Source organism: Branchiostoma floridae, chromosome 5 (assembly GCF_000003815.2).
Source record: "Branchiostoma floridae strain S238N-H82 chromosome 5, Bfl_VNyyK, whole genome shotgun sequence".
In the NCBI taxonomy this organism is placed as follows: domain Eukaryota; kingdom Metazoa; phylum Chordata; class Leptocardii; order Amphioxiformes; family Branchiostomatidae; genus Branchiostoma; species Branchiostoma floridae.
In genome coordinates, this window is record NC_049983.1 from 3,450,358 (window position 1) to 3,466,052 (window position 15,695).

Below are 15,695 nucleotides of genomic sequence, written 5' to 3' on the forward strand. Positions count from 1 at the left end.
TTTACAGCTCTAAACTTTACCTTCACGACAATCATGACGTTTTAAAGTGTGACGTTTTCGGCTACGCTTTTTACCCTCAGTCTTCACCTGAGGGCTACCTCCTGCCCCAATACTGGCAGTACCCAGATGTTGCAGTTGTTATGGCGTTGCTAAGGGGGGGGGGGGTAATTGTTATCAAATCATATTATCTACCTTTATCTCTTTACTTTTCAAGACAATACATAACATACAAATAATATACACAAAAGACCGTTATCCATAATCATAATGCAGTCCGGTCGTGAGGTCAGAGGTCAGCATTGGATTAAGTGCTAAAATATCAAACTTTTATGCCCGCAAAAGATATTTGAGGATGCTTTCCTTTTTACCGCAAGCACACTTCTTCGTTACGCAATAAAATGATGTCTCCCAAATCCAAAGGTTTTAACGATAGCTATCCAGTTTCAAATTGCAATGACCCAATAGCACGGATTCATATTGATCCCAGACGCAAAAAGCCCTCATGCGGCCAAATGATGTATTGCACACCATACAGATTGGTTGGATTAAAGTCAGTTTAATCATTGAGCACGCTGTAAGGAGGTCGGGGCCAAGCTTAGTTACAATAGTGACTATTACAAGCAGTCAACAAGACCAAACAATCACAAGTGTACGTTGGCTTCCACCTTTTATTTCATATTTCTTGGTCACATAAACTTTAAATTGGGAATCTGCAGACACTATCTTAACTAGTGTTTAAGCACTGGTCTTTAAATAGCAATAATTGAGTACTAGTAATCAGTATTAGTAATTCATAATTGCTTATCCATAATAAGTAATAGTCATTAGTATAAGCGATTAGTATAAGTAATTTAGAACTAGTTTTAAAGCAGTAGTATTTTGTAACAGAAAATTCAAGATGGAGAGTAGTATTTTTAAAGCTGTTATCTTAAATAATAAATACTGTCACTCGCTCATTCATAACTAAATACCGTAATATTCTTTATACCCCCCTCACATTAGGCAAAAACAGATCGGACGACGAGTCTGCGAGCTCTAAATTACGAGGAGGCATGACGCTGATGCCGACGAAGAAATGGCAGAGTTCCCCCCTCCCCGTCAGCGTCATGCCTCCTAGTAATTTAGAGCTCGCACACTCGTCGTCCGATCGATGTTCGCCTAATGTGAGGGGGGCATTACGGATGCGCCAGTCAATGTAAAGACAAGGGGAATGTGAGTACACAATGTAAATATATCTACCAAGTATTTGACATTTGGTGTAATTTGGATCTATTTTGCATTCTAATTTTCAGATTGGCAATGTTTAGTCGTGCCATGTTTTTTCAGGCTGTTGTATGTTTATATTTTGGCATCAGCCAAGCATTCGCGAGTTTCGTACTCCTAGTAAAGAATGGAAGGGTTGAAAAAATACTTGAAAAAAAAAGAATTATTCGAAAATGTAATCCTCAAGCAAATGTAGGGGGAAGGCTGTTTTCTGCCTGACTCAAGTTCTCCCACACACTACCCTCCTGTCAACACTAAAGGGCAGTTCAGCCTTTTCTCCACACATCTGCTTTGAGACGCCAGTCTCCGTTATTTCAAGTCGCGGTTTTCAGCATCAGCCGGGTTCACGACAGCCCGTCTTCAGCCTGCAGAGGGGGATGGGAACGAGCTTTGTTAAGCAAATTTGTCCCAATAACCAGTCCCACATGACTGATTCTCATAAATGTTTCAGAACACCTGAAAAGGAGACAAGACAGCAATGGATTCGTGCATTCTACTTCCATGTACATCTTTCCTTTGACATAGTCGACACTATATTTCTCCTCTTCCATATCTAGAATACCGAAACGCTGCATTGCTATTGCACAGAAATGAATTAAGTTGAAAGAAGGCGATCCCAATAGCTTGGAATCTGTATTAGATTTTAGATCATATAATAGTAAAAATCTGCTTTTTAAACTATTTGACCGTCAACTCAAATGTTACCTGCAATTAGCCCTTTGACAAGAGTTTGCAGTAAACTATAAAGTAATATTCTATTTGTCTAACTGGAGACATTTCTTGGGAAGTGCGTTCTTGGGATGTGACTAAGGCAAGACTTACAGAATAAACAAACAGACAAACAAACTGAAGACAGCGTCTTGGGAATTTTGTGAAGATGTGACTAAGGCAAGACTTACCGAAAACAGCGTCTTGGTAGGTGTGTTCTAAGGTTTAACCATGATAAGACTTACCTAAGACGGGGTCTTGGCAGGTGTGTTCTAAGATGTAAGACAAGACTTACCGACGACAGCGTCTTGGCAGGTGTGTTCTAAGGTGTTACCATGATAAGGCTTACCGAAGACACGGTCTTGGCAGATGTGTTCTAAGATGTAAGGCAAGACTTACCGAAGACAGGGTCTTGGCAAGTGTGTTCTAAGGTGTAAGACAAGACTTACCGAAGACTGAGTCTTGGCAGGTGTGTTCTAAGGTGTAAGACAAGACTTACCGAAGACTGAGTCTTGGCATGTGTGTTCGAAGGTGTAAGACAAGACTTACCGAAGACTGGGTCTTGGCAGGTGTGCTAAGGTGTTACCATGACAAGACTTACCGAAGACTGGGTCTTGGCAGGTGTGTTCTAAGGTGTTACCATGACAAAACTTACCGAATACTGGGTCTTGTCAGGTGTGTTCTAAGGTGTTACCATGACAGGACTTACCGAAGACTGGGTCTTGTCAGGTGTGTTCTAAGGTGTTACCATGACAGGACTTACCGAATACTGGGTGTTACCATGACAAGACTTACCGAAGTCTGGGTCTTGTCAGGTGTGTTCTAAGGTGTTACCATGACAAGACTTACCGAAGTCTGGGTCTTGGCAGGTGTGTCCACAGCCATTAGAGCAGCAGAGTTGTCCAGCTCGACAGTCGGAGTCGTTGCTACACATCTCCATACAGATGCCCACCTGGCCGGTTACATCAGGGCACTGACCTGCACAGCAAGGGTAAAGGTTAGAACACAGCCTGGTCTCACACACGCGTTTACAGTTACAGATAACTGTTGTCCATGTTGGACCAAAAACGTACTCGAAGTCCAGTGAAAATGGGCCTTAGATGCGCATGTAATATTTTCACCTAGTGTACTTCTCCCTTTGTATGTGTTGTATTGAAAACAGGGAAAGAGTTTCTATTGCTAAAGTGCCATAATACCGTTTGAATAATACGCACCGCAATGCTCAGCTAAGACGCGCCGGGCGAGTTTGCAGGCAGCCGGGAACCGGGTGCCGAAGACCCTGTCGGAGCCGCCGGCGATGTCCGCCAGCGCCGCGGGGTTGAGCACGAGCGGGTGTCCGGCAGCCACACCCCACAGGCCGATTCCCGCGCTCCGGGCAGCTGCAACCTCCGCCGTGTAGTCGTCGTCAGACTGGTGGTACAAGTACATTTTCTTTTAGCTCTTCAGTTGACTGTATAAATTTGTAGTTTTGACTTTACTAAAGACTTGAAAACTGACTTAAAAACAAGTGTGTAGGTTATTGTAACCTCAGTGATACAGGTGCGGGTATAAATTAGGAAGCTGGAGATGAATAAGACGCAGTGGAGAGAGATGAAGAAAGAATGATTGCTGACCTTTGCATTAGCAGAACACATTGGACTTCTACTACTATGAATCAGACACGCTTGGGATTGCGTCCCCGCCGCAAAAGTGCCATCATGATTTTCCACCAACTGTTCACACGGTACAAAAACGAGATGCACACTTTCCTCTGACAGCCCTACACCAACTGTAAGATGAATACTTGGCGCCAACCCCGTCTGCTAACAGCTGTCACCTCACCATCTGCTTGGAGTTAAGCCCATTAACAAACACATAAAGCACGATGCCTGTACCAATATATCTCAAATATAGGGGTGATTTCTGATATTATTACATCGATTATAACGACAGATACGGCTCCCAAAATCTCATTGATTCGAGCTTTCATCACACCCCACCAACACAACAAGTATGAAACCAATCCATCCAGCCGTTCTTGAGTAATCATCTACACAGACAGAGACACATAACAGAAAATATAACCTCCATTCCATGACATTTCATGGAGGTAAAAACTATTTCCTGTTTAGCTCGAAAAATTTCCCGCAAATTTTACCCTTCGTTTAGTCAGCTTCTGAGATATATATATATATAGCTGTGGAAGAAATCCATAAATTGTTTTAAGTGTGGCAAGAGTCAAAGATATGTTCTGTGCTCTGCGAAGTAACTTTGTGTAAGTTCAATCTATTCTGTTCTGGAGTTGGCAAGTAATAACAAGATTATACATACCTCATCCCTACGCAAGGAAAACGTGGATTGATATGATGAGATTGTCATCCAAACATTTTAGGAAGAAAATAATGATTGCATGGTAACAAGTATGTTCTATTGTTTTCAGTAAATAAAACACCTGGCATTTATATTGGGACTAGCCGAGAGTTGATAAAATTGGGGAACGGAAAGGAATCTTTAAAGGGATCTAAATGTGTTACACTGAGACTTAATGATACACTTGCAATTTTTTGAAGTGTCTAACCATATCTGTCTGCCACAGGGCGACCCCAGAAAAACACAATAATTACAGGCTGCTTTTGTGCTCCCTGGTTTGTTTTCACAGCTCGCACAGCGTACAGAAGCAGTCTGTAATCATTATATCTTTCTGGGTTCCCTTGTGGTTTACAGATATGGTTAGACAATCCACAAAATTGCACAGCCTAAGGCATACTTGTTATATTGTTCTGTGTACCCCTGTCCGTCTGTGTGATATTTCTCCTTTATTTCTTAATTTCCGCACGCAGGTCAGACCGAGATGTGTTTGAAACTTGAGTCAAGAGGTAACAAGTCCAATGAAATATTGTAGAATGAGTCGGAACGTTTTTGTTTTTGTTTGTGAATTGTCCAACCATATCTGTCTGCCACAGGGCGACCCCAGAAAAACACAATAATTACAGGTTGCTTTTGTGCTCCCTGGTTTGTTTTCACACCTAGCACAGAGCACAGAAGCAGTCTGTAATCATTATGTCTTTCTGGGTTCCCTTGTGGTTTACAGATACGGTTAGATAATTCACAAAATTGCACAGCCTAAGGCATACTTGTTGTGTTGTTAATGTATATCCCTGTCCGTCTGTGTGATATTTCTCCTTTATTTCTTCAATTCCGCACGAAGGTCAGACCGAGATGTGTCTGAAACTTGAGTCAAGAGGTAACAAGTCCAATAAAATATTGTAGAATGAGTCGTAACGTTTTTGTTTTTGTTTGTGCATTGTCCAACCATATCTGTCTTCCACAGGGCGACCCCAGAAAAACACAATAATTACAGGTTGCTTTTGTGCTCCCTGGTTTGTTTTCACACCTAGCACAGAGCACAGAAGCAGTCTGTAATCATTATTCTTTCTGGGTTCCCTTGTGGTTTACAGATACGGTTAGATAATTCACAAAATTGCACAGCCTAAGGCATACTTGTTGTGTTGTTAATGTATATCCCTGTCCGTCTGTGTGATATTTCTCCTTTATTTCTTCAATTCCGCACGAAGGTCAGACCGAGATGTGTCTGAAACTTGAGTCAAGAGGTAACAAGTCCAATAAAATATTGTAGAATGAGTCGTAACGTTTTTGTTTTTGTTTGTGCATTGTCCAACCATATCTGTCTTCCACAGGCCAGGGCGACCCCAGAAAAACACAATAATTACAGGCTGGTTCTGTGTTCCCTGGATTGTTTTCACACCTAGCACAGAGCACAGAAGCAGTCTGTAATCATTATGTCTTTCTGGGTTCCCTTGTGGTTTACAGATACGGTTAGATAATTCACAAAATTGCACAGCCTAAGGCATACTTGTTGTGTTGTTAATGTATATCCCTGTCCGTCTGTGTGATATTTCTCCTTTATTTCTTCAATTCCGCACGAAGGTCAGACCGAGATGTGTCTGAAACTTGAGTCAAGAGGTAACAAGTCCAATAAAATATTGTAGAATGAGTCGTAACGTTTTTGTTTTTGTTTGTGCATTGTCCAACCATATCTGTCTTCCACAGGCCAGGGCGACCCCAGAAAAACACAATAATTACAAGCTGCTTCTGTGTTCCCTGGATTGTTTTCACACCTAGCACAGAGCACAGAAGCAGTCTGTTATAAATCATTATGTCTTTCTGGGTTCCCTTGTGGTTTACAGGTACGGTTAGACAATCCACAAAATTGCACAGCCTAAGGCAAATTTGTCGTATTGTTATGTGTATCCCTGTCCACCTGTGTGATATTTCTCCTTTATTTCTTCAATTCCGCACGAAGGTCAGACCGAGATGTGTCTGAAACTTGAGTCAAGAGGTAACAAGTCCAATAAAATATTGTAGAATGAGTCGTAACGTTTTTGTTTTTGTTTGTGCATTGTCCAACCATATCTGTCTTCCACAGGGCGACCCCAGAAAAACACAATAATTACAGGTTGCTTTTGTGCTCCCTGGTTTGTTTTCACACCTAGCACAGAGCACAGAAGCAGTCTGTAATCATTATGTCTTTCTGGGTTCCCTTGTGGTTTACAGATATGGTTAGACCAAGGAGGTTCAACCTCCTTGGTTAGACAATCCACAAAATTGAACAGCCTAAGGCATACTTGTTATATTGTTCTGTGTACCCCTGTCCGTCTGTGTGATATTTCTCCTTTATTTCTTAATTTCCGCACGCAGGTCAGACCGAGATGTGTTTGAAACTTGAGTCAAGAGGTAACAAGTCCAATGAAATATTGTAGAATGAGTCGGAACGTTTTTGTTTTTGTTTGTGAATTGTCCAACCATATCTGTCTGCCATCAGGGCGACCCCAGAAAAACACAATAATTACAGGCTGGTTCTGTGCTCCCTGGTTTGTTTTCACACCTAGCACAGAGCACAGAAGCTGAGTCTGTAATCAATATGTCTTTCTGGGTTCCCTTGTGGCTTACAGATACGGTTAGATAATTCACAAAATTGCACAGCCTAAGGCATACTTGTTGTGTTGTTAATGTATATCCCTGTACGTCTGTGTGATATTTCTCCTTTATTTCTTCAATTCCGCACGAAGGTCAGACCGAGATGTGTCTGAAACTTGAGTCAAGAGGTAACAAGTCCAATAAAATATTGTAGGATGAGTCGTAAAGTTTTTGTTTTGTTTGTGCATTGTCCAACCATATCTGTCTTCCACAGGCCAGGGCGACCCCAGAAAAACACAATAATTACAGGCTGCTTCTGTGTTCCCTGGATTGTTTTCACACCTAGCACAGAGCACAGAAGTAGTCTGTAATCATTATGTCTTTCTGGGTTCCCTTGTGGTTTACAGATATGGTTAGACAATCCACAAAATTGCACAGCCTAAGGCATATTTGTCGTATTGTTATGTGTATCCCTGTCCACCTGTGTGATATTTCTCCTTTATTTCTTAATTCCCGCACGCAGGTCAGACCGAGATGTGTCTGAAACTTGAGTCAAGATGTAACATTAGTCCAATAAATTGGTAGAAAGAATCGGAACGTTTTTGGTTTCGTAAACAGTCTGGTAGAACGTATCTAAACGCACTCCCACAGTGGACTGAGATAGAAGAACTTCTTGAACGGCATTTGTACATAGTACAACGTATTGCAAGAACTATTATACAAAGTAATCTCCAAGCAGATTCCTCCGTGGCAGCAGTAACTGAAGCTGGGGAAAGGACTTAAGCCGGCAGAGTGGCCAATTTTAATTCTCTGCCGGCTAAAGTCCTTCCCCAGCTTATGTTACTGTCTTGCCACGGAGGAATCTGCTTGGAAATTATATACAAAGTACCAAATATATAGCTTAACATCCTATATAATCCTATATATGACTTGAGACCCTGTCCTATTTAGTTGTAAATGTCGTTATTATCACCTTTTGTTATCTGTGTTCGTAATCTTGCATGCGCGTCTTTATTTGTTCATATGTCACAAGAAAAGACCTATGTAAGCAATGCTACAATCCTCGTTAGATGAATGTGAATAGAAAGGTTAAAAAGGAGGGTGTTGTTGCTTCGGTAAAGCCCGATACTTTATGGTGAGAAAGTTAAATTTCAAAATCAAAAAGTTATCATTGGAAAGATGTTGGTAAAATAAGTGTTGGTAAAATGAAACGATATTTCTACGGTAACAGTCAGTCGTTGACCTTTAAAAATTCTTTTTTTTTGTTGAGGTTGGGGTGATTTCACGCCAAGAGTAATGATAAAATTTCTGTAATTATCAGACAACGTCCAAATTGAAGTACTTTTAATGAAAAAATCTTGACAGGGTTAGCCTGGCAATAGCTGGGGGAAAAGCCTTATTGACAGGCCCAAAAGGCCGTACTTCGAATAGAACTTTATTCTGTTTTCTTTAGCCAGGGTAGGTCATCTCAGTGTAACCACACTGCTTTACAGTGGGGCCGTGGTTATCCATATTTATAATGCAGTCCGGTCGTGAGGTCAGAGGTCGGCTCTCAGCTTCATCGATATCATACGCTTAAATGTTGCAATGTTTGGAGCCGTTTTTTTAATGTCATTGGAAGGTGCTTCCACTGACAAACGCCTCTGTGGCTAAACTTACACCTTCTACATTCCCAGTGAACTTGTGGCAGCTGTATTGATTGGCTTAAACTATGACGAGTAGGGTAACTGTGAGTCTCTGATACCATATGGAATACATTGAGATATTCTAGCAGTAGTTGGTTAACAGACTTGTAGACTGTATGCAACAGGTGATCATTTCTTCTAGTTTCCAGAGTATTCCAGTGTAGACTAGAGAGTTCATTCCTACCGATGTGAGACGCATATGAAAGACCAAGTGTAATTCTAGCAGCCCGGTTGTGTAGCTTTTGTAGCTTATCTGAAAGGCATTTTCCACAGTTACCCCACACAACATCGCAGTAATCCAGTTTGGGAAGGACCATACAATTGAATCTCAAGGGTACATTTAGGCAAAACTGGGGTTAGACACCGTAACACATACACCTAGTCCGGCCGATACACCCTTGCACAACTTATCTATACGTTAGGCACGAGTCAAACTGCGTAGTTGATGTTGGCCTATAAGGCACGCCATTGTCCGTCCGTGTGATGTTTTTCCTTTACTTCTTCATTTCCGCACGCAGGTCAGACCAAGATGTGTCTGAAACTTGAGTCAAGAGGTAACAAGTCCAATGAAATATGATAGAACGAATCGGAACGTTTTTCTTCTCTCCGCAGGTTAGGACTGGGTCTGCTCATATCCTGGGCCGGTATGTTGTGCCAATAGTAAAGTACTGTACATCTTCTAAACCTCAGTCTCAAACTGAAGGCATTTATATTAAACTTCAGCGAAGCACTACTTAGCCTATTAAACTTTATGCTACACAGGAGTGAAAACATATATTGATACACCTTGACTTGTTTTTGTTAGCGCAGAAACAGTTTGTAATTATAATTGTGTTTTTTTGGAGGGGTTCGCCCTGTGGCTGATAGATATGGGAGTAATTAACAAATACCTCCATAAGTATGGTATGCGAATGGACCCTTGTGTGTGGTAAGTAGTTGCATGCCTATAAGGCAATAATTATCTGTGATCAGCTTTATGCAGTGTGTCTTTTGTGAAAAATCATACAGAGTGCTACTTGCACACACAGTCCTAATGTAGGAGTAAAGTCATACAGTACACCAGTTTCTTATATCCACTGTATAAAGTACTACGTTTACCAATGTTTGGTTTGACTTCTTCTTTGAAGGCAGTGGACTGCCCAACGGCAAAGGGTGGGGGGGGGGGGTAGGAGGGGGGAGTCACTTCCCGGGAGGGTAACATTTTCCCCGCCTGTGCTGGCAAATGTTTCCCTCGGGTGACCAAACTCCCCTTACCTGACAAATTGCTCTCCCTATAGCCAGCGTAGACAGTCTGGTAGAACGTAGGCCTGAGCTGAGATGGAAGAACTTCATTGCACGACTTTTGTATATGGCACAATGTAATGTATGTCAACGGCAGTCACTATATAACACAAGTACCATATATATAGGTATAGAACCAAGCCTAACATCCTAATTAACATAACAATAGATGAGCCCACATACTGTCAGCAAAAATTTCCCCAAGAACTGAACACCACGTACAATTCCGTTTCTACACAAACGACCGACCGGTCCCTAGCCCTGGTGCATCTGCTAGCAAGCACCTGCTTTGTACAGAGGCGCCGCCTAGTGAGCATTGGCGGTACTTAATGGCAAACACCGATTTTGAGGACCGAAGATTAACACCATCTGGCGAAATAAAATATTGCAAGATGTCAAAGTTCGGAAAGGAGATTTAAGGTCCATTAATGTAATGTAGACATCGAAGTAAACAATTTTAGATGCAATTCAGTCTCTACAGATGACGTTAGTGAAGCGAATCATACATCTAAAGCTAGAAGGTCAACGAGTTTGACGGAACATTTATGGTGAGTTTCTTTCTTTTTGTGTAAGAGCAATGTTTAAACTTATCAAGAAAGAGAGAGAGAGAGAGAGATGGTTTATTGCCATTGACATTAAAAACTCTTGCAGTAGATTTACAAAAGGCTGAATTGTCGTTTTTTTACAGTCAATATTTCAACCTCTAACTAGTTAACACAATCAAAAGGATCGAGTGACAAAATAACATCTGCTTGTTTACAATGACTCGTCAGTTATTACACAAAGAAAGATTCACTACTGTTCACAAATTACCCGTCTTAGTTCAGGGGCTTTACACAGTACGGTAATGTGCTATTAGCGAAACGAGCAGTTCTACACCGGAAGTGACAGAATTTGTCTTTGTTTCTTAGTGACCTATTTTGGGTATCCCCTTGTCTAGATGGAAGCCAATTACAATTAACAACTAGAAGTCTTGTCCTTTTTAGACAGAAGCATTCGATAAAACAACCATCTCCTTTTTGCATCCGCACGAAAGCATATAAAATAAAGGAATAACACAACTGATAGCTGACAAAAACCAAACAATATCATATTATGACCTTATAGGCAAAGTATGACATGATGTATTACATTTGTAATGTGGCTCGATTTAAACAAATCACAGCATCTTATATCTTATTTAGACAGCAATCACAGGTTCAAATACATGGCTTGAAAATGTTTCGGCAAAAATCTTTTTCTTGATTTCATAAATCTTTTTCTTGAACCGCAAGTAATTGAGTTGCCTAAGGCCCCATTTCCGCCAGACGGCGATCACGATGCGCTCTCATTGCTACCTAAATAGGATATGTGTAACCTATGATTTCCTACTGGGTTCATCATACAGCATGTAAAGGTGATCGCGAGACCGAGAGAGCTACAAAACACACAAAACATTTTTAAAAAATCGTTTCTTTTCTATACAATTCGTTGAGCGATCTGTCAATTTCTATGTCGCAGAGAGAGTGCGGCGAGAACGTCGTCCTAGTGGAAAGGGGGTATAATGCCTTTTTTTTATTCATAGCATGTGTAAAATCCAAAGCTTTCAAATGCAATAAATCTCTTCTTTTCGCACACCAAGACAGCGGACAAGACAGCAAAGTCAGCCAACGAAGGTACGCGTACCTACATCGGCTACATATAGCGGCGAGAAGCACAACTCCAGTTACAAGCTCTGAGGAAGATGCCTGACAGACATCGGAACGTCAGCAAGGTGAGATTAACTAGTGGTGGGGAAAAAACTCCTATGTGCAACTTTGAATTTGTTTTTACATCAAAAATAAGCCCAAGTTTCTCACCTGTCCGTCTGTGATCACCACGGCAGCCCGGGGGAAACCGTCACGGAAGTCAGCCTGGGGGAACACAACAAACGTCAGAACATGATTCTGCTGTTCTTACACTTTTCCTCACACCCTTGCAGCAGCCTTAAGCTACTTTGTTAAAAGACTCTTAGGCTGACATCATTACTGAAACACGTTCTAACTGAATCACAATTGATAAGATTTGAAAGATCTCCTACCTCTGTCAAATACTGTTTTAGATTATCTTCTATATCATTTTCAATTGTAGCCCTGAATTATACAGACAAGGTGTTGGTAACATCACAACAATTATCAATATGTAATATTGATGATGCAATGTCTTTCCCTGTTAAAAGTCTATTTCTACTACCCGGCACTCGTGCCTAGTGATTGCTTTTTCTCCCTCTATGTTGAAGTTGGATTGCATATGAAGAATGCATGAGTTTTTACCACAACCAGACTAAGTTGATACCTCAAAACTATTAAAAAACGGACACACATATGAACAAAGAAACATACAGACTTGAAGCAATCTAGGCCCGGAAGTGTAATCCCTACCGTATCGGCCATGTAGCGGAGGGCCCCGCCGGTGTGGGTCTCGCCCCCTGCCGCGTACATGAGACAGTTCACGGTGTCAATCAGGGTCGGGTTCTCCATGGGGTAGGTGCAGACAGGCAGGTACCAGGTCAGGACGCAGTCGTACGTGATGATTCCGATCTACGGAGCAGTTAGGCAAGAATAGCGATATTGAATTGTTTTGAAGAGAAAACGGCTTCAGCCTCACCTAGCCGTCGGTGCGCGTGTGATTCTATGTGTTGTTCTCTCCTTCTGTCCTTATCCCTGACCCTCGCCTGTCCCTCCCTCCACTCTCGATGCCCCTCCTTCTCTCTGCCCCTTTTTCTGTCTTTCTCTCACTCTTGTCCTCTGTCTGCCCCTCCTCCACTTTCTCTCCCCTCCCTATGTTCTTCCTCCTTTCTGTCCCTCTCCTCTCTGTCCCTCTCCTCTCTGACTCACTCTCTCTTTTAGTCAGTATCTCTCTCTCTGCCTCTTTCTCTCTCTCTTTTTCTATGAAGAAATCTACCAGTCGACTTCTTATATGTGGAAAGGTAAATCTACTAGTGGACTTCTTATATGTGGAAAGGTAAATCCAAAGCAGCTACCTCGTGAAAAAATAGGTCGACAACTTGTTCAAATGGAGCAAATCTGTGAACTCGACCCAGCTGCTCGGACAGCGACCTAAGAGAGGCCGATGAGGCAGCCCGCTGCTAGATAAGGAGAAGGAGCAACAGTTATGACCTTCTGAAGAAATACTGCCATCCCAGACTCACCTCAACATCTGCACATAACTCTATGAGGCACTGAACGAGGTCTATGACTCACCCCGACATCCACACACAGCTCTATGAAGCAGAGGATGAGGTTTATGACTCACCTCGACATCCTCACATAGCTCTATGGAGCACTGGGTGAGGCTATGACTCACCCCGACATCCACACATAGCTCTATGGAGCAGAGGTTGAGGCTATGACTCACCCCGACATCCAAACACAGCTCTATGGAGCAGAGGATGAGGCTATGACTCACCCCGACATCCACACACAGCTCTATAGAGCAGAGGATGAGGCTATGACTCACCCCGACATCCACACACAGCTCTATGACTCACCCCGACATCCACACACAGCTCTATGACTCACCCCGACATCCACACACAGCTCTATGACTCACCCCGACATCCACACACAGCTCTATAACTCACCCCGACATCCACACACAGCTCCATGACTCACCTCGACATCTACACAGAACTCAATGAAGCAGTAGATGAGGTCTATGATGAACCGTTTGATGCTGAAGAAGGTGGACATGGAGATGCTGGAGGACAGGTCCACCACAAGGATCAGGTCCAGGGAGCAGACCGGCGTTTTCGGCTCTCTAGTAGGAGGTGGAGGAGGCATGGTCGGTTCGACTGTAGAAAATAAATAAGATATGTGTGTGTTAATCGGACATCTGTTTGATGAAATTAGATTTTCATACAATGTATCATTTCATGACAAAGTATTCTCAAAACATCTGTTCTATTCTTTCGTGAATATCAGGGATGCCATCACGGATCACAATGGATTCTCTTTCAGCACTCAGCCCTGCCCTACATGGGTTTACACCCTTCAACAAATCCCATTTCCTCTTATATTCCGGTATGAACTTTCAGACTCGCTTTATACGTAAAAAATTGACCAGATTGATCTGTGACTAGCAGCAGATTTTTACAGCAGAAAAGTACCTTTCGCGTAGTTTACGTTGTTGTTTGAATAGACTGACTGACTATATCTATCTATTCGTCTATCTGTCTATTTTCATTTATCTATATGTATCTATCGGTCTATTGTTCTATCCATATTTATGCATCTATCTATATATCTATAGCTATATATCTATCCATCTATATCTATTTCTCTCTCTCTCTCTCTCTCTCTCACTCTCTCTCTCTAGCTATCTATCTAAATCTAGCTATCTATATAGACGAAAACACGTCCTAGAATTCTGACTTGGCCTTCGTACTCACTCAGCTCATAAAGTCCCACTATCAACCCATCTTTACTAAGCAGAGTGCAGGACAAGTTATGATGTTTAAGTGATGTGTAAGTAGCGATGTTACCTTCTGAAGGACAACACACAGCCCAGCGATCAGCTTCGATCTCACAGTAGTAGCCTCGAGGGCAGCGCTGGCCACCCCGTCCGCAGTAGTAGTTAGGCAGAAAAGGGTCTCAGAATGGACAGTAGGGGTCTGTGGAGACTGTGGTAGTTAGGCAGAAAAGGGTCTCCGGATGGACAGTAGGGTTATGTGGAGACATAACAGTAGTATTTAGGCAGGAAAAGGTCTCCGGACGGACAGTAGGGCTCTGTGGGACATAACAGTGGTAGTTAGGCAGGAACAGGTCTCCGGACGCACAGTATGGGTCTGTGAAGACATAACAGTAGTAGTTAGGCAGGAAAACGTCTACGAACGGGCAGTATGGGTCTGTGAAGACATAACAGTAGTAGTTAGGCAGGTAAGTGTCTTCCGACAGACAGTAGGTTATGTGGAGACATAATAGTAGTAGTTAGGCAGGTAACAGTCTCCAGATGGACAGTAGGGGGTCTGTTGAGACAAAACAATAGTAGTTAGGCAGATAAAGGTCTCTGGATGGACAGTAGGGTTCTGTGGAGACATAAAAGTAGTACTTAGGCAGGTAAGGGCCTCCTAATGGACAGTAGGGTTCTTTGGAGATGTAACAGTAGTAGTTAGGCAGGTAACAGTCTCCAGATGGACAGTAGGGGTCTGTTGAGACAAAACAATAGTAGTTAGGCAGGTAAGGGTCTCTGGATGGACAGTAGGGTTCTGTGGAGACATAAAAGTAGTACTTAGGCAGGTAAGGGTCTCTGGATGGACAGTAGGGTTCTTTGGAGATGTAACAGTAGTAGTTAGGCAGGTAACAGTCTCCAGATGGACAGTAGGGGTCTGTTGAGACAAAACAATAGTAGTTAGGCAGGTAAGGGTCTCTGGATGGACAGTAGGGTTCTGTGGAGACATAAAAGTAGTACTTAGGCAGGTAAGGGTCTCTGGATGGACAGTAGGGTTCTTTGGAGATGTAACAGTAGTAGTTAGGCAGGTAACAGTCTCCAGATGGACAGTAGGGGTCTGTTGAGACAAAACAATAGTAGTTAGGCAGGTAAGGGTCTCTTGATGGACAGTAGGGTTCTTTGACTGTGTAGATATAAGAATAGTAGATATATAATTAATAAGCAGGTAAGGGTCTCCGGATGGACAGAAGGTTTAACTTTCCGTGGATACATAACAGTGGTAGTTAGGCAGGTAAGAGTCTCCGAACGGTCAGTAGCGGTCTGTGGAGACATATCAGTAGTAGTTAAAAAGGTAAGGCAGTCTCCAGACCCGGACCAGTAGGGGTTCGTGTGGGGACATAACAGTAGTAGTTAGACAGGTAAAGGTCTCCGGAT

At 42.4% G+C, this 15,695-nt stretch overlaps 1 protein-coding gene across 1 annotated transcript in view; it reads right to left on the minus strand.

The window, feature by feature from the left end:
• Positions 1 to 650: 650 nt before the first annotated feature.
• Positions 651 to 15,695, minus strand: part of LOC118416657 (collagen alpha-1(XII) chain-like) — a 15,905-nt gene continuing 860 nt past the window's right edge. Inside the window, exons 4-9 of the mRNA XM_035821832.1 lie at positions 13,487 to 13,665; positions 12,254 to 12,412; positions 11,693 to 11,746; positions 3,186 to 3,381; positions 2,821 to 2,949; positions 651 to 1,628 (exon numbers count right to left, since the gene is read on the minus strand). Coding sequence (XP_035677725.1) covers positions 1,624 to 1,628; positions 2,821 to 2,949; positions 3,186 to 3,381; positions 11,693 to 11,746; positions 12,254 to 12,412; positions 13,487 to 13,654 — 711 coding nt within the window. The 5' untranslated portion in view covers positions 13,655 to 13,665 and the 3' untranslated portion in view covers positions 651 to 1,623. The remainder of the gene's footprint in view (positions 1,629 to 2,820; positions 2,950 to 3,185; positions 3,382 to 11,692; positions 11,747 to 12,253; positions 12,413 to 13,486; positions 13,666 to 15,695) is intronic.